General features: G+C 39.3%; 1 protein-coding gene across 1 annotated transcript in view; it reads right to left on the bottom strand.

Annotated features, from left to right (window-relative positions):
- Window positions 1-8,824: 8,824 nt before the first annotated feature.
- The window catches only part of HERC3 (HECT and RLD domain containing E3 ubiquitin protein ligase 3), an 84,793-nt gene continuing 73,415 nt past the window's right edge, over window positions 8,825-20,202 (bottom strand). The window contains exons 22-24 of the mRNA XM_049789752.1: window positions 13,357-13,540; window positions 13,056-13,158; window positions 8,825-10,566 (exon numbers count right to left, since the gene is read on the bottom strand). Coding sequence (XP_049645709.1) covers window positions 10,358-10,566; window positions 13,056-13,158; window positions 13,357-13,540 — 496 coding nt within the window. The 3' untranslated portion in view covers window positions 8,825-10,357. The remainder of the gene's footprint in view (window positions 10,567-13,055; window positions 13,159-13,356; window positions 13,541-20,202) is intronic.

The raw sequence follows: 20,202 nt of genomic DNA, 5'->3' as shown, positions 1-20,202 counted from the left end.
TAAGCTCAACAGAAACAACTTAAGAATCATTGGAGTCCCAAAGACCCAGGAAGAAAATCTCCAGGAAGAAACAACGGTTAAGAACATCATAAAGAGAAACTACCAGAGCAAAAGAATACATGCGATCAAATCCTGCATGCCCAAAGAGTACCAACTAAAAGACACCCCAGAAAAAACACCCAAAGTCACATCCTAGGGGCCGGGCAGTGGCGCTAGAGGTAAGGTGCCTGCCTTGCCTGCGCTAGCCTAGGATGGACCGCGGTTCGATCCCCGGCATCCCATATGGTCCCCCAAGCCAGGAGTGACTTCTGAGTGCATAGCCAGGAGTAACCCCTGAGCGTCACTGGGTGTGGCCCAAAAAAACAAAAAACAAAACAAAAAAAAAAAAACAAAGTCACATCCTAGTCACAATGATGAATCCCACAGATAGAGACATAATTCTGAAAGCAGCAACATCAAAAAGGGAAATTACATTCAAGGGAACATCCTTGAGATTTACAGCAGACCTGTCACCAGAAACACTCAAGGCCAGAAAGCATTGGTGGGACATAGTGATAGAACTCAAGGAAATAAATGTTTTGTCTAGAATACTGCACCCCACTTTCAGGTGTGAAGGAAGAATAGATGGTTTCACAGACAAACAACAGCTCAGAAACTTCACAGACTCAAAACCAGTCTTAAGAGAAAAATTGAAAGACCTATTTTAAGACAAGACTGACCAAAAGACACACCACTTCGATATAAAGATGGCATTAAATCCCATAACAAATGGACTAAATGCACCAGTTAAGAGACACAGAGAGGCTAAATGGATCTAAAACTCAATCCAGCCTTCTGCTGCCTACAAGAACGCACCTTAATAGTCAGAACAAACATAGACTCAAAATAAAAGGCTGGTGGAAAATTATCCAAGCAAACAACAACCATATAAAAGCTGGAGTGGCCATACTAATATCAGACAATGCAAACTTTATACTCAGGAAAGTTGTAAGGGACAAAGATGGACATTTTGTATTAATCAAGGGATATGTATAGCAGGAAGAAATCACTCTCCTAAACATATATTCACCTAATGAGGGGCCAGCAAAAATTTCAATACAATTGTTGACAAATCTGAAAAATAATATCAATAACAACACAATAATTGTGGGATACCTCAATAAGGCTTTGTCAACACTTGATAGGTCAACCAGACTGAAATCCAACAAGAATATACTAGGCCTGAGAAGAGAAATGAAAGAAAGAGGCCTAGTAGATATGTATAGACACTCCACACCCAAAAACCTGAATACACATTTTTCTCCAATGTAGATGGAACATTCTTCAGGATAGACTACATCCTGGCACATAAACATACCTCCATAATATCAAGAGGATAGAAATTTTGCAGGTTACCTTCACTGACCACAAGGCTCTAAAATTATAAGTGAATTCCAAAGGGAACAGAAAAAAACTTTAACACCTGGAAGTTAAACAGCCTCATACTGAATAACCAGTGGGTCCAAGATGAAATCAAAGAGGAAATCAAAACTTTCCTGGAAACAAATGATAATAAATACACAAACTATCAGAACTTATGGGACACAGCAAAAGCAGTACTGAGAGGAAAATTTATAGCTTTGCAAGCACACATCAGGAAGAAAGAAGGGGCCTACCTGAATAGCTTAATGACACAGCTCATAGAATTAGAAAGTGATCAACAAAAGTAATCAAAAATAGGGAAACAGAAGTAAATAACAAAGCTGAGAGCAGAAATCAACAAAGTGGAAACCCAAAAAACAGTCCAAAAGATCAACGAAATCAGAAGTTGGTTCTTTGAAAAAAAAATAAACAAGATTGATAGACCATTAGCAAAACTAACAAAGAGAGAGAAAAACTTGATAACTCATATTAGATTAAAAAGGGTTCTTGATCAAAACTCTCAGCAAGATGGGAATGGAAAGAATCTTTCTCAATCAAGTTGAAGCCACCTACCACAAGCCAATGGCAAATATTATCCTCAATGGAGAAAACTAAAAGCCTTTCTTCTAAATTCTGGTACAAGACAAGGCTGTCCGCTCTCACCACTCCTCTTCAACATAGTACTGGAAGTTCTTGCTATAGCGATCAGGCAAGAAAAAGATATCAAGGGAATCCAGATAGGAAAGGAAGTAGTCAAGCTCTCATTATTTGCAGATGACATGATACTCTACTTAGAAAACCTAAAGACTCTACCAAAAAGCGTCTAGAAACAACAGACTCATATAGCAAGTTGGCAGGCTACAAAATTAACAAACAGAAATCAATGGCCTTTTTATACACCAATAATGAAAGGGAAGAGAAGGAAGTCAAGAAGGCAATCCCATTCACATTATTGCCACAGAAACTCAAATATCTTGGAGTCAACTTGATCAAAGACGTGAAGGACCTAAACAAAGAAAACTATAAAGCTCTGCTCCAATAAATAAGAGAGGACACATGGAAATGGAAACACATACCCTGCTCATGGATTGGCAGGATTAACATCATTAAAATAGCAATACTCCCCAAAGCATTATACAGATTTAATGCGATCCTCTTAAAATATCCATAACATTCTTCAAAGAAGTGGATCAAACACTTATGAATTTCATCTGGAACAATAAACACCCTCGAATAGCTAAAGCACTCCTAGGGAAAAGGATGCTGCCTAGTACAGCCTCTATGGAAAGCGATATGGAGGTTCCTTCAAAATCTGGAAATTGAGCTCCCATTCGACCCAGTTATTCCACTCCTAGGGATATACCCTAAGAACACAAGAATACAATACAATACAATACAAAAAACCTTTCCTCACACCCATATTTATTGCAGCACTATTCACAATAGCCAGGCTCTGGAAACAACCAAGATGCCCTTCAACAGATGAATGGCTAAAGAAACTGTGGTACATATACACAATGGAATATTATGCAGCCGTCAGAAGAGATGAAGTCATGAAATTTTCCTATACATGGATGTACATGGAATCTATCATGCTGAGTGAAATAAGTCAGAGGGAGAGAGACACAGAATAGTCTCACTCATCTATGGGTTTTAAGAAAAATAAAAGTCATTTTTGCAACAATCCTCAGAGACAATGAGAGGAGGGCTGGAACTTCCAGCTCACTTCATGAAGCTCACCACAAAGAGTGGTGAATGCAGTTATAGAAATAACTACACAGAGAACTACCATAATCAAGTGAATGAATGAGGGAACTGGAAAGCCTGTCTGGAGTACAGGTGGGATGGAGGGAGATTTGGGACTTTGGTGGCGGGAATGTTGCACTGGTGAAGGGGGGTGTTCTTTACATGACTGAAACCTAATCACAATCATTTATGTAATCAAGATATTCAAATAAAGAAGAAAAAATTTAAAAAAAAAAAAGGAAGCTGGAAAAAAGCTTTTGTTTGGGTAAAAGCAGGGTGTAATTTAATATCACCCCCCTTTTTTTTTTTTTTTTCAAAAAATTGAGAAAGGCTATATAATCTTGTTCTATTGTTCTCTGCAAGAGGCAAGATTACCCAGAAAAGAGCTAGAAAAGGGGCTGTTAATTTTCATAAGCACAGTAAAAGTTGGGAAATTAAAAAAAAATAAAGAAAAAACTTTAGAAGCAAGTAAGGTGGTGAAAAAATTATCTAATTCCTAGGAATCATTGCTGGTGAAGGTAGACTTGGCTGTAAAGGCATCATAGGTTTGATCATGCATACCTTATACTCAAAATAATCATCTTTTATAAATCCTGTCATTTTTTACTTTATTTATTGATTGGTTGGTTTTTGGACCACACCCAGCTGTGCTCAGGGGTTACTCCTGGCTCTGTACTCAGAAATTGCCCCTGGCAGGCTGGGGGACCATATGTGATGCCAGGAAATGGAATTATCAAAATTTAGATCAACAATGGCCAAATGGAAATGATTGTTATATTCGTGCTCTCATTAAAGTAGTGTCTAAGGATTTACTGGGCTGTGGGTGGTGTTAGTTGAGCCTTCTGTGTTATTGTTTAGGCTCACTGAGCTTGGTAGATTACCATGTAACTTTCCCATATTTCCTGTGATACTTCAGGATTGACACTATTATAATGCAAAGGTGTGCAGGATTTACATATATGAAGTAAATATGGTGGCTTGGAAGTTGGATAAGGTTAAGTCATGGAGCTGGACCATTTCTGTCAGAGAGCATATGGTGTGGCAATGGGCTGTTGTTAGTTCATACATAAGGGGGAATCTGCTGCCCTCCTTTCTGAGGTCACAGGTATCAGCCAAGACCAGACTATGTGGGAAGTATCTGCAGTCATGAGTTATTTTTGGAGGTTGGTGGAGGAGTGGAGGTTTTTCTGCCAGGAACATACTGCTCTGTATTCTTAACTGGAAGGTTTTCTTCTTCACATACTTTCAGACATCTAATTCTCTTCAAGTCTATAGAAACTCTGTGGGGAGTTCTCTTTGCAGTTCTCTTGTATGAAAATGTTCTCCTCTCACTGATTTTTTTGAATTGTTTCCTATTTTAAGTGACTTGATTTTGTATCTGAGAGGAAAGTATTTTCAACTGAAAAGTTTCCTTGGCGAAAGGGGACTACCTTCAGCAGTGTTCAAGACTTACTCCTGGCTTTGTACTCAGGAATCATTCCTGGTGGACTCAGGAACCATATGGAATGCCAGGGATTAAACCTGGGCTGCTGGCATACAAGGCAAATGCTCTGACAGCTGTACAACCTTCAAATGAATTTTTGGAATGGCCTTTCCTTCCACTAATCTAGATGCCCAAATATATTTTGGTTTGAGTAGTTTTCAGCCATTATTTGTTTACATAAACTTTTCGTTTTCTTCTTTTCCTAGGATTCCAAAGGTATGCCCATTGCTTCTTGTTTTTCTTTATGTGGTGACTGAACCTGAGACTTTACACATTTGAGGTCCCTAATATTGAGACAACTTCCCAAACTTATGATTGCTTTTCTTGATGGTGTTTCTAGGTGTTCATTCCTTTCCTCCTTTCACTCCTCTGGTTCCAATGATCTTTCAGTTCATTGACTCTTGCTTATTGGATGTTGAAACTGAAGATGAAGTTGACATCTTGACTGCAGTTCTTTACTGAATTCTTCAATCACTGCACCTTCAGTTCCAAAATTAAAAAAAATTTTCCCCCTTGTTACAGATTTTGATTTCAAAATATAATTTAAGCACCATGGTTACAAACATGTTCATAATTGGGTTTCAGCCATAAAATGCACACACCCCTTCACCAATGCAACTTTTCTGCCATCATTGTTCCTCCATTTCCTTCTTCCCTCTACCCTCTGCCTGTCTTCAAGACAGGCATGGTATTTCTCTATCATTGTCATAAAAGTTATTAGTGTAGTTATTTCTCTAACTGCACTTACTACTCTTTGTGATAAGCTTCTTGTCATGGACCATCCCTCATCTCTATTGTCTCTAGGTATTATTATTATAATACTGTCTTTCAATTTTCTTAAATTCCACATGAGTGAGACTATTGGGCTATCTCTCTCCCTCTTATTCCACTCAACATAATAGTCTCAATATCCATCCATGTATAAGCACATTTCGTGACTTTTTGTTTTGTTTTGTTTTTTGGGCCACACCTGTTTGATGCTCAGGGGTTACTCCTGGCTAAGCGCTCAGAAATTGCCCCTGGCTTGAGCGGACCATATGGGATGCCAGGGGATCGAACCAGGGTCGCAGTCCTTCCTTGGCTAGCGCTTGCAAGGCAGAACACCTTACCTCTAGCGCCACCTCACCAGCCCCGTGACTTCATTTTTTTAGGAGCTGTATAGATGTACCAGTTTCTATTGTATAGATGTACCAGTTTCTTTAGCCACTGATTTGTTGTCAGGCATCTGATGGTTTCCAGATTCTGGCTATTGTAATAAGTGCTGCTGAGAATATAGGAGTACAGAGGGTGTTATTGTATTGTTTCTGTGGTCCATAGGAGTGATATTGCTGGATCGTATGGGAGCTCAATGTCCAATTTTTTAAAGAATATCCATATTGTTTTCCAGAAATGCTGGATTAAACAGCATTCCTGCTAGCAGTAATGAGTTACAGATTTTTTTTTTGTTTTATTTTCTGGATAACTGTGTTCTCTCAGCAATTTTAGAACTTTGTTTTTTGGCTTTGGACAACACTTGTTGATACTTGTTATTCCTGACTATGCACTCAGGAACCACCTGGTGGTCTTGTGAAACCATGTGAGGTACTAGGGCTCAAACCCAGGTTGCCACATATGAGACATATGCCCTATCTGCTGGACTATTGCTACAAAACCCTAGAATCATTATTTTAATTGCCAGGGAATTCCTAAATCTGCATTTCTTTGGAATCAGTTACTGTATTTCTGTTCTGAGAAGAGATTTGTCTGACTCTGGATTTCCATGGTGGTATAGGTGTTTGTGCATTTGAAGAAGCAGACACCTTTTACATGCTTTATGGACTCACTTCAGAAAGTTAAGACTTTTACCCATGGAGGCAGCACATGGTAGCAATATGTGATGCTCTTGAGAAATGGTTGCTGGTACACACAGCATAGACAAGCTGTGCTCCCTGGTGAGGATGCAAGGGAATCTAGATTCAGTGGCTATTAGGCTCCTCAGTGGCTAAAGACCATGAGCATCACAGCAACTGGACCTAGTGATGTGTAGCTATTAGTGCTGTGGCAGAGTTAGTGGCAAGCTAGTTGCAGACACATGTGGAGGGTATCAAGGCTGGTAGCAAGGGCCAGGCCCAACGGTGAGGCAGGATTGTCAATAGGCATTATCTACAGTGATGTCCAGTGACAGGCATCAAGATGGCTGCATATAAGTGCAAAGCAGGAGGGGCTGGCTGCAAGGAAGCCCAGTGTCATAGGCCAGCAACAGAAGGAAGTCCCTGATTTGAATCTACAAGTGCTGAAGGTGATGATTTATCATAAGCTTCCCTTCTTCCTGTTCTAGCAGCAGGAAAATCCTTTCTCTATGTCCCTTCTTCTTGCCTGTAATGATTTTGTTTTCTTCTATTCATTTTATTGTGAATTTAGTTCTATGAGTACTGTTGTGCATATACAGGCAATACAAATGGATAGCAATTTTTATTGGTAAAATAAATACCAGATGATATTTACTATCATAAAATTTGGAATTTAATACCATGAAAGAAAATACCATTAATTGAAAAGAATTTTAAGCAGAGAAAAATAAAAAGGACCCTAGTCTGGATGCTGACATATTCTTATGTGGTATCTAAGTCCCTCCCAGATGTGAGAGATGTAGTGGAATCTTTAGGGTCAGTTCTCTGGTTGGCCGCAGTACAGGAGAGGAAACCCCCCTGCATACACAGGGATGGGGATCAGCCCTAGCCATGTGGGCTGTTATCATGTACTCAGAGTTGCTGAGGCCTGGGCTGGTGCAGCATAGTTCCTGATGTTCTGTTTGTAAGGTGGATGGTGAGGAGTGAGCAGATGGGAGCCCATACACTAATGCCCACAAACACAAATAGCAATGAGATAAAGACTGCTAGAACCTGCAGGGGCTCCATCTGCCTATTTGTGGGTTTCTTCCACACAGTCAAAGAAATGCGATCACAACTCTGTGTTTCAAGGTGTCTTTGCTTCCACTATACCAATGTCTTGGTGGGATGTACCTTAAGTGAACCCTTTGTTCAATGCCCCAAATGCTGTATAAGGTGTTGGTTGACCCCAACTGGGGGCAGGGGGTTTCTTTCTCTCTAGGTAGCTTCCCTTTGGCACTGAGCAACACTGGCTTAAGAGATGAGATGATGACTCTTCCTTTTGCTGCAGGAATCTCAGATTTTGTTGTAGCTCTGTGCTAGATTTTTTTTTAATTTTAGTTTAGGAACCACACCTGGCAGTGTTCAGGTTTTACGCCTAGCTCTGTGCTCAGGGAATCATGATTGGTGGGCTTGGGGACGAAATGTAGTGTATCAATTGCACATCTGCTGTGTGCAAGACAAGTGCAAGACCAACAACTGTATCATTTCTCTGGCCCTCTGCTGGGAATTTATCAAGTAGACTCCAGAGTTCTCCATAGCATTTTTTTCCTTTCACTGAGATTAAAAATGGCAGGGTTTAATGTCTCTCAAACTTAATACATATTTATGTAATTAAATGCTTAAATATAATTATTAGTAGAAAATTAGTCCTCTTTGTTATAGATAAATCAATATGAAATCTGGTAAAATAATGTTTTTTTTTATTATAGCTAGTCTTTACTTAAAAAAGTTTTGCGTTTCACACACCTTTGTAAAGTAGGCTAAAGAGTTTAACACAACCCAAACATGTCTCCTTTTCTCCCTTCAGGTCACCTTTCCTTCAGTTCATCTCCTGCGAGCATCTCACTCTGTTACCTCCATTGTCTCTGCTCTGTCTTCCCATTCCAGACACTCAGATTTGTCCCCATTCACATTTTCCTTCATAAAAGCAGGATCAAGCCATGTTACTACCTCTTATCTCCCACCCCAAATTTAGAACATCTTAACTTTGTTGTTGTTGTTGTTGTTGAGCCATACCTGACATGTTCCTGGCTCCATACTCAGGAATTACTCCTGGCAGTGTTTAAAGGACCATATTGAATGCCTGGAATCACAATCAAGTTGGATATGTCCTAAAACCCACTACAATTTTCAGAAATTCCATCTGTCTAATATGACCTACGTCTGCTTACCTCCCCATCTCCCCACACTGGCTTCTAGTTTCTTCTGGAAGGAACCAAATGTGACTCTCTATGGGATTATGTGATGAGTGATGAGTGAATATAGGATGATGAGTGAATTCTCCAACTGAACACCTACTCTGCAAGTAAAGTAAAGATAGTGGTAAGTTAAAACACCAATTTTATTGCATAATATTGGACTATATGCACACACATAGAAAATAAACATTTCATATAACTGTATATCTTTTAAATCTTGTTTTATAAAGACTGAAAAACTACCAATTCAGCAATTGGAAGAAGTTTTAAAAACCAAAAGATAAAGCAAAAATCTACAATCCTTCATTGAGATTTGATGCTGAATCATGTTTCATAAATATTTCTTTTTATATAAATAAGTCTTTCTCTAGCAACTAGGAATTAAAATCAAGCTGACATGAATTTCCCAATCAGGTAGAATTTTCTTGTCTCATGATGAAAGGAGTTGAGCATGTAATGTTTTTAGATACATATATATTTGTTTTAAACACAATTTCCCCTGAAATTGCATTGTAAACAAACATTTCAAATGCAATAAAACAAAAGCCCTGTAATAAAGAATACCCTTCAGTCATAGCAATTTGGGAAGAAGACAAACAAAATATGAGTAGAAATTTTGCATCTTAAATACAAATTTTTTAAAAATGCATGCATCTGGTAGAAGGGGAGAAAAAGGTATATGAGCTTAAGTAACAGATTAGAATGAAGTAGAGAAAATGAAACGAAGGGGAGGGAAGAAAGATAATATGGTAGAAGATATAAAATAATAGGAAAAGAGGCAAAAAAATTGTATTATTTCCACTCTTCCTGGAGAAGATACTCTTCAAAAATAAATCAATGCAACTTGCCCCAAAAGTGACATAAGAGAAGGGGACAGAGGCATGTCACCTCACTTGATTTTTAAAGGGGTGTGGCTGAGAAACATAACAAAGGCAGGTAGGCTCAGCTGCAATGTCCACCTACTCTACACATTTTTTTAAGGAGAAAGAGAGAATCATGGGAAGACTGCTACATCCCAATTCCCTTTCCCCTCACCTGTTTAGAAAGTAAGATGCATTCCTCAAGGTTACCATCAATTGTCAAGTGTTCTGTTACAGTAATGGACCCAGATTCAGCTGGTCAGAATTGGAATTTCTGAGGTGATCCTTTCCTCCTTGAACCTGATGAGGTTACAACCAGCCAGGAGCATTTCTGAGGCTGAAATAAGAGACTATCCATCTCATTTGAAGGTTAAGAAATGGCAAATCAAAGTCATTCTTGCCAAGGAATGAGAAGGCCAGAGAAGAACAAGGAAGCAATGTGAGGGCAGCTGAGGGTGGAGAGATGCTGGAGAAATCAGAGATAAAAAATAACTCACTGTCATTTTATCCAGCAGAGTGTAACATATGCATAAGTGCAGGTAATATGGAGAAATTTGGTTTCAAAATCAAGAACTTCCCACCATAAAGGTCAATTTTTCACCCCATACCAAGCCCTGATTGTTCAAAAAGATTGCCCATAGCTTACAACCCCCAAAAAACACAATAATCAGGCTCAGAATTCAAAAGTCCCACCCCACTAGTACAATAAAAAAATAGAACTCCCTCCCTCCGATTTTCTGTATAGTCCTCATGTGGACACGGAGGAAGGGAGAGAAATCTAGGGCAAACCGGGGAACCTCAAGCCAAACTGAAGCCCTCGTAGTTGTCAAGCGCCTGGGTTAGTCGTGCTCTCATGGTTTCTTTGCTGCTGTACTTGGGGAGGTCAAGAAGGTTGTAGCAAGTGTGGGCCACAGGCAAGTACTCCTCTCCACTGGCTGTGGACTGTATGACAATCTGCAGGCTCGCCATGCCATAAATGGGGATGCGGTCACTGCCAGTCAGGAACACTGTGAAGAGAGGAATGGGCATTACTACTGCTGCTCATTGGAAACTGCACCTGTACACCTCCAAGGCACAGAGCAGAAGGCAGGCAGAATACCCTGGGACTCATGGGAGACATTCTGTTATTTCCAGGTGCTAGGAAGTATTGCATTAACAGTAACTTGTGTTCCTTAAATGAAAAGCTTTTCAAATCCTTATCTTTTGTGGAAGAGAGGCATGGGGTAGGTATTGTTTTAAGATTACATTATTCTTAAAGCATAAGATGATGAATTGAGTAAAATACATATAGATTATTATTTCAGGTGTACCTGATTGGCATTTATTTGTATAAAAAAAGAAAAAACTGCCACAATTTCCATTTTCTCTCTGGTCTTAGCAATTCTTCAAATTTGAAATATCATTTTCATAACTTAGAAATGCCATGCTGTTCACTGTAGCCAGTGATGTATTCATTTAATAACTGGAAATTTCTACTTCTTGATCTCATTCAACCATTTTTCCTTCCTCTTAGGTAACTACCAGTCAATTTGCTGAGCTTTGATTCATTTTTTTAAATTCCACATAAAGATAAATCATAACAACATTTGTCTTTCTTTATTTGAATTACTTAATATTAATGCCTACAAGGTCTATCCAGGTTTTCACAAATAAGAATACCTGGTTCATTCTAAGGCTAAATAATAAGTGATTTTTTTTTGTGGCCATGCTTGGTGTCATGTAGTACCTGAGGTGGAGCATGGGAGCTCATCATGCAAGGTATATTTTTATCAAGAGCCACAGTCCTAGCCCAAAAGAGTTCAGAAAAGCAAAAAGTTATTAGTCATATCCTGGCAGGGCAAACTATCCTAGGCTGTACTGCTTGCAAAACAATACCCAGTGTCACTCTGCATGAAGGACTTCTAGCTAATGATTTGAGTCTCCCCAGGCAGATTAGTTCAATGGTGTTTTTTCTACCTTCTGCAGAGGAAACTGCAGAAGACCTAGGCGCCAACTTCAGGCTGCACAGCAAGTAATGAAGCTAAAATCTGCATCAAGTCCTGACCGATGCCAGCCATGCTCCCAAAACAAGCTTGCCATCTCCTCCAGTTCCTGGAGTAGTTGCAGCGGAATCTTGAGGTACGCTCAATCAGATCAGCACACCAGCAAATGCACTCTGCAGGGGATGAAGTGACATAGAGGAGTCCCTCGGAGTAAAGCAATGACAGCTGCAATTCTAGATGAGTCTATACCTCCCTTCCATAGTTCTGGATAAGCAGAAGCTAGGCCTAGGAGATCACAATGAGAATATCTCCTAGCCTCTGACTACATCCCTGATTTTATCAGGACACAGTGTGCCTGATGATTTCAATCAAGACAGAAAGGATGGGAAGGCTTCTATTAGGACCACTTCAGGTATTAATTCTCAAATCCTTTTGGGAAAAACTGTTCCAAACATCACTGCATGTTTAGTGTTTCTGTGAAGCATTAAGCTCCGTCTTTTAAGTCCTAGAATCGTGAAAGCCTCTTTTTCTGTTCTGTGATTCTATTCTCTGGTTTCATACAGATAAATCTATATTTTTCAGTCTATATTTAAAGCCTGATTGTACGCTTGTTAATGGTAAGAGATTCAACTTGAACATAAAAAGTATCAACCTTCCCAAAAATCAAACAGCAAAGGAATTAGCGATGCAGAAAAAGAGAAGCTTATTTCAGGAGGAAGACCATGGTCATGTCAGTGTCAGTGTCCTCCTTGTACTAGTGTTGATGCAAGTACCACCATGAAAAGTCAATTCCATTTAGAATCTACTTCATTTTCTTTCCCTACTTCTCCATTTTCTTGTACTATAAGAGATGATTCTAAGATTAGACATTTTACTCTTGTGATATAAAGTCATTTCAAAGAGGGAGAGGGGAGCAAAAGAGGGGGAAAAAGAGAGGCCATTGCAGGGTGTGCCCCCCCCCAAAAAACACTAAAAAGCATAAAAAAGCAAAATCTTCTATTAATGTGAATATGTACTCTCTTCCATCCTTGGCCCCGCCCTTTACTATTTCTGAGCCACACCTGGCAGGGCTCAGGGCTTATTCCAAGGTCTGAAATCAATAATCACTCTTAGCAGAGTTCAGGAGACTATTTGTGGTACCATTTGTAGTACTGGGGATATGGTGCCAGCCATATAGAAGTCAAGCTACTGCCCTTGTGCTATCTATTTGGTACTAAATGCTCCTCTTTTAAATCAAAAGACATAATTTAAATCTAATTAAGGAGTTTCATAACCAGCTAAATTCTGGCTGTGCTCAGAGATTATTCCTGGATATGTGCTCAGGATCACTCCTGGTGGGGGTTAGAGGACCATCTAGAGTGCTAGGAATCGAACCCAGCTCAGGTGCATGGAAGGTAAGTGCGTTGGTCCATACTATTTTAAAGAGTAGAACTAGTCTTGAAGCTATCTTCCTCTATCAATTGAAAGAGTAATTTGTAGACAAGTAGATTCTATATTGAATCACTAATACTTACAGAGAAACTTCTTCTTTTTTTCCAGTGGAAACTCATGAAAAGTTTCCCAAAATAGTTTCACAGTTGGATGTATGGCTGAGTAATCACCCTTGTAGATAGCCGTCTGTCCAAAAAAGAAAATAAAAGAAAATAATTTACAAAAAAAAAAAAGAGAGTAATATTAGAGCAGATATTTGAACACCATTTACATTTGAGATTAAGAAGAAACCACTGAAATGACTGGCGAGAAACCATGTTCTGGGCCCAGCAATATGGCTGCCAATAGTCCTTCCTCAAATGAAAAAGTCTCTTAGCTGCTTACCGCTTCCAATTCTTCCCAGTTGTAGTTGCTGTTTCCAACCATCATGGCCCTTAGTTCCGAAGGCTGGAAGAGCTCAAGCACTTTGCCACCACACACCTTGAGGAAGCCGCTGGAGAAAGCCGTGTACCATTCATGAACTGAGATTTGGAAGACATAATTCACATATGCATCTACAAATTCCTGCCTGCCAGAGGACCAGAAAGAGAGATTCTGTTTAGCCCAAGGTCTTAAAGTTGACAGAGGGGGAAATAAAATATCACCAAATATGAGAAGATATCAGCTAATGTCCAGTCCTTAGATTCTACCAAATTGTCTCAGGAGAAGCCAGAGAGGAGAAATCATACTTACTGACATTTTTTAAAATATGCTCAGGTTTTTTTTTTTTGTGGGAAAGGCTGGGATAGCTGTAAGTGAAGGGTTTGGGTCACAGCCAACTGTGCTCAGGGCTTACTCCTGGCTTTAAATTCAGGGATCATTTCAGGTGGGGCTCCAGAGACCTTGTGTGGTTTTAGGGATCAAACCTGGGTAGGCCACATGCAAGGCAAGCACTTTACCGGCTATACTGTTCATTAATATGAGAATGAAGAAAGAGAACATCGTGTAGTGAACAGAATCTCAAAGACAATGAAAAGTAAAAAAAAAAATGTTTATATTGTCCATATGAGAGCATTTATGGAATCCTCATTTGTGGGGGGTGGGAATTTCTGGTTATCCCTGGTTTTCTCAGAGGCTACTTATTCAGTGTTCAGGGTAGCACTTCCAAAAGTCAAACCAGGGCCTCCCACAAACAAACTCCAGCACTAAATCATCTTTCTGGCCATATATGAATTGGTTTACTTTACCTAATAGGACAGTGCTAGCTCTACGAAGGCAGTGGCTCTATTACTTATAGCTGAAGTTCTTGAGCAAGCCATTAAATCTTTCTGGGCTTCAGTCTTTTCATCCTAATACATGGCACAATTAATGTATATAATTCATGTGATCGTTATAGAAATTAAATGAGTTCATGGAAGCAAAGCATTTGGAATTAAACACCTTTGTAAATGCGAGCCATTATTTTATTATTATAGCAATGAGGTTTTGTTTATGAATATAAAATGATCAATATTATATATACATATACCTATGAAATTTTCTTTAAAGTAAAAGTGTATCTGGGGCCAATGGTGGAGGGAGCTTGACACTGATGGTGGGAAGGGTCCTGACTCATTGTATATCTCAAATTCAACCATGAAGGATTCTATTGATCACAATTATTTCAATAAAATAAAATTTAAAAATAAAGAAGTGTAAGAACTTCTTACATGAAGTTCTTACATGGAAGCTATAAGATTTTGTTTTAAAGAAAAAAGAACGAGAAGTGCACTTGCCTTGCACTTGACTGACCTAGGTATAACCCCCTCTGCACCATGTAGAGTTCTCTGAGGCCTCCAGGAGTAATCACTGGTGAAGCTATGCTAAGCACCACTAGTGTGGCCCCAAAGCAAACAAAAAGAAGGAAGTGGGATTATGATATACAACAGTATGGGTTCTGGTTTTTTATTTAAAAACTGGAAACAAGAACTAGTAACTCTAGAACCCAGATGCAAAGATGTTCATAAACTCTTTACAAATTCCTGTCTTAAATTTTTTCTATAGTTAACAATATATCTGACATTATGAAAACAGATATATTTTCTTTAAATTTTATTTTATTGAAACCATTGTGATTTACAAAGTCCTTCCTAGTTGGGTTTCAGACAATGAATCAGGGCCAGTTCCATCACCCGTGTCAACCTCCCTCTAACATGTTCCTAGAGTGGATTTCAACCACCACCCTTTACCCCTCTAGCCTGCCAGAATAACAGGCCCATTTAAAGTCTAGATTGTTAAGAGTTTGGGTCTCTTGATTCCGTTGTTGTTGACTTTGGCTTGGATATTTAGTTCTGAAGAGATACATTTTTATGGGGTTTGAGAGATGGGTCATACCCACTGGTCCACTCAGGGAACACTCTGTGACAGGAGATGGGAGAAGGGGATCTCTCCAGCAGGTGGCAGATGATGGTGGAGCCAATCTCCATGAGACTGGTTCTGACTTGAGCTTCGGTGGCATGGAGCAACAGGTGGTTGCAGTCAGCTGCTTCTCTGAAGTCAAGCCCTGCAGCTCACCATATATTCAGTTTCTGAATACTGAAACAGAACATTTGTTCCACCAGCAGTGGCAGCTCTCCAGGGCTTATTCCATCAGAGCTGCCTCGTTTTCTCCTTCATCTGAAGTGTAATGCTGATGTCCATGTTATAAAAACAAAGTCTGAAAGATGAGATGAAGTTGGAGAAGCCTCTTCGCTGGACCATTGGGTATTAGGTGCATTGAGTATGCATTTGGTGGCATGGGGTATGTGGTGTGATGAGTGGATGCAGGTGACAGCAATCACCTTTTGACATGCTTCGTTAACTTGGGTCTTCAGAGAAAAGACGGGGCAGTGATTTTTTAAAAAACACTTTTACTCTTTAAGGAAAATCAAACTTGAGTCTGACTGGCCAGAGTCTGCTGCAACCTGATATAGTTTTTGGAGAATTGATTCACGGTGCAAAGCCTTTTTGGAGTTCTCTAGCAGCTTTTTGATTGTCACATCTCTCAGTCTCTCCACCCCAAGTTTCTCTCTTGGCATCACCATGTACCGCAGAGTGGGGGCCCTCATGCCTCATCATCATCACTCCTCTCCTCATTGCCATCATCCACTCCCCCCTTTGAGGCCCATGCAGTCCTTCACCTCCTGGCTGAGCTTTTGGACCTTGGCTCGTAGAGGTTTGTAGATATCTTTAGACTTCCAGTGCCTGGAGTTTCCTGTCACTGTGGCATCTTATCGCTGTGCTTCCACAGCTTCTTGAGAGCCAGGACCTGGTATCTCACCGATTTGGGCAGGCTCTTAAGAAAGTTATTCTTGGGCTTTGGTGCTTTCTGTACTGGGATCTGGAGTTCATGGGCCTCGGGCACGACAGAGCTTTCCAAGGCAACCTCTTCCCGCTATCCTTTGCCTTTACCTCTGCCACCGCCTTCAGCTTGTCCTTAGCACTGCCAGGTATACCTCCCTGCAGTAAGAGATGCAAAGCTGGGTGTGCAAGGTACAGGGGTACCTACATGTTAACATATCCTGAGATCTAGGAAGGCACCAAGTTTACATAGGTTCTAATTGTCAAAGGGAGGGTTTTTTTTTTTTAAAGCTGTCTGCTTTTACAGGAACTTTTACAAAGTAGTCTGTACTTGCAGAGAGGAGGTTTGAATAAAGTAGCGCCTGTAAGAAAAGATGTGGTGATGGGAATGTTGCACTGGTGAAGGGGGGTGTTCTTTACATGACTGAAACCCAACTACAATCATGTTTGTAATCAAATTGTATAAATAAAGATATTTAAAAAAAAAAAGAAAAGATGATTCGCTCCGCCCAAGCGAAAGCCGAAGCTCTGAACCGCAAACTTGGTGGCCTCCTGCTCTTCCTTGCACCGGCAGCTGAACTGCCTTCTCAGGGTTGTTGCTTTTGTCGTTCGGCAGCTTGGCCACTAGTCAGATCGAGGATCAAGCGGAACATTTCTTTAGAAGTGGCCATACAAACAACTGGGCTGTTTTGGTGTGTATATCCCGATTTTGGTTTAATTATCGACATGTTATAAATACTCTTTCTGTTTATAGAAGTGTCAAGAGATTAGGCATTCCTGACAGCCACATTGTTCTGATGCTTTCAGATGATATGGCAGGCAACCCCAGAAATCCCAAACCAGCCATAGTATTTAGTCACAAGAATATGGCATTAGGGGGCCAGCGAGGTGGCACTAGAGGTAAGGTGTCTGCCTTGCAAGCGCTAGCCAAGGAAGGACCGCGGTTTGATCCCCCGGTGTCCCATATGGTCCCCCCAAGCCAGGGGCAATTTCTAAGTGCTTAGCCAGGAGTAACCCCTGAGCATCAAACGGGTGTGGCCTGAAAAAACAAAACAAAAAAAGATTATGGAATTAAATATGGAGATGATAAGGAAGTAGGTTACAGGAGCAGATTACAGGTAACTGTGGAGAATTTTTTACAAGTATTAACTGGAAGGGTCCCACCTAGTACTCCTCGATTAAAACATCTTCTTTCTGATGATAGGAGCAATATTCTTATTTATACGACAGGACACAGTGGAAATGGATTCTTAAAGTTTCAAGATTTGAAGAAATTACCAACATAGAAATTGCAGATGTTTTTGAACAAATGTGGCAGAAAAGACACTACAATGAACTGCTTTTTATTATTGATACTTGTCAAGAAGCATCCATTTATGAGCGATTTTATTCTCCTAATATAATGGCTTTAGCTAGTAGCCAGGTGGGAGAAGATTCACTCTCGCTTCAATCTGATCCTGCAGTTGGAGTCCACCTTATGGATAGAGATACATATTAAGTTTTGGAATTAAATTATATTAAAAATAGAAAAAAATAAAAAGAAAAGATGCTTGAAAAAATAATCTGTACTCACAGGCATTAGGTCCCTGTAAAAACCTTGGTTGCCTGTCCATGAGGCATTCGGATAATAAAGGGATGTAACATAAACATTAGTTGAGACATACCTTCAGCTGATATTCAAAGATTTCTCAGATTTAATATTTACATGGATTCAAATATTCTTTAATGATTATTAATCATTTTTCTTAGAGCCTCTCTTAAAAATTTCTTAGATATTATAAACACGCCTTATAAGGAACATTTGCATGGATTCAAGTATGTTTATTTAGTCTTACAGAATAATTACTCACCTTCATATCTAACTTTGCTCTTAGCCTATGTGCAGACATAGTAAGAGTTGACATTTCAGTCCCCAGTTCAGTATGCAAAACTCGAAAACAATTCTCAACTGATCTTGCTACTACTACTGATAGCAAGAAGCATCCTCAAAAGTGAAACATCAGAAATATGCCTTGAACAATTTGCCCATATGCTTTTTTTGGTAAATTAGCCTTATGATCTGTCAAGAAATTGAGTCTAAGTATTCTACCTTGTGCCTTGGATAAACAGAACAGAGCTAGAACCCAACTTGTCTCCTTGGCCTCTGTTACTCATTAATCAACCCTGATACACTCCATTCAAGGGACCACAGAAGATTTCTTTGTGTCAAGACCAATCGGTCTGTGACATCAAACCATGTACTAGGTCAACATGTGTGTTGACCTACGGCTTCATGTCATGTGTTTTCCTGTTTGTGTCTGTTGGCAAAGGTATAAAAAACACAAAGGTTGAACTATTATATCTCAGTGTTTAGTATTTTAGAAGAATTAATTTACCTGAAGATATATAGAATGAAGCAGATCCTATAAAGCAAGTGAGTCCAGTGTGATATTGTTTGTTCCTTGGAAGCTATTTTATGTATAGCTTTTAGAATGTGACTGTGAAAATGATCATACCTTTTCACTCAAACTATGTATGGAAAAACTATGCATGGAAAAAGCTCAAAAGTGGAAAGCATTTATGTCTGCTTATATTAAATGTGCTTCATTTTGCTATGCAAATGTGACATATTAAATATAAAACGGTGCATATTTAAATTTTACTGCAGAGGATACCACTTGCATACAGTTAAGGATTATTTTGGGAGGCAACACACTTCTAACTGCTGTGTGGGTTTTGATTTATGTGTGACCTAGCAATTTTTAAAGAATTATAAGTATAAAATTGACTACAACTGTGGTATTAATATAAGTATTTTTAAAAAATAAAAGAACTCAGTAGTCTGACTGTCTAGATTCAAATCCCAACTCTGCTTCCTATTATCAATAAGCTCTAGGAAGTTCATTTATCTATCTACATTTGTATTTTCCTCACCAATATAAGCCCCTATCTTTCTTCTTTTTTTTTTCTTCCAGTTTTTGGGTTACACCCGGCAGCACTCAGGGGTTGATCCTGGCTGTGTGCTCAGAAATCGCTCCTGACAGGCTCAGGGGACCATATGGGATGCTGGGATTCAAACCACCATCCTTCTGCATGCAAGGCGAACACGTTACCTCCATGCTATCTCTCTGGCCCTAAAAGCCCCTTTCTTACATGTTATTATGGAGAAATCAATGGAACAATGTCTGACATGTGCTGAGTGCTTGAGAAAATTCAGGTATTTTTATTACCAGTTCTGCATAAAAGAAAGACTGAAAATTCAATAATCTTTCCCCAGTTACAAAAGAAAAATATATAATAAAAATAGTTATTATATATATGTAAATATACTCTCCATCAAGCCAACTAGTACTCTTATCATATCTTAAATTTATGATTCCATATTTCTAAAGAATATTATGGCCTATAATTCAGAATCAAAGAAAAATTCAATAATCTATCTTAAATTGCTTTAATGTAAAATCAGTATTTTCTTCCAAAGAGGATACAATATTTTAATATAACATAAATATACCAAAAATGAGTAAAAATAAAAACTTATGCTCAACGTCATTTTCTTTCATTGCCTTAAGAATTAAATTACATAGTTGAAAAATCAGGACCTGGTTTAACACAGAAATGGAAGTGGTTTTGGGGCCGGAGCAGTGGCACAAGCAGTAAGGCATTTGCCTTGCCCGCACTAGCCTAGGACGGACCGTGGTTTGAACCCTGGCAACCCATAAGGTCCCCCAAGCTAGGAGCAATTTCTGAGCACATAGCCAGGAGTAACTCCTGAGTGTAACTGGGTATGGCCCAAAAACCATTAAAAAAAAAAAAAGAAAAGAAAAAAATGGAAGTGATTCTGACCTGTTGCTACTGGCAATAACTGAAGACAACTTGAAGGTAATATAAATCTTCCTTGGGTTAAGCTAGACAAAAAGAAAAAGCAAAACAATATATAAGGGGCCCATGATT

The sequence above is a fragment of the Suncus etruscus genome, chromosome 16 (assembly GCF_024139225.1).
Source record: "Suncus etruscus isolate mSunEtr1 chromosome 16, mSunEtr1.pri.cur, whole genome shotgun sequence".
In the NCBI taxonomy this organism is placed as follows: domain Eukaryota; kingdom Metazoa; phylum Chordata; class Mammalia; order Eulipotyphla; family Soricidae; genus Suncus; species Suncus etruscus.
Note: the sequence above shows the minus strand (reverse complement) of the source record. Positions and strands in the feature narration are given on the sequence as shown.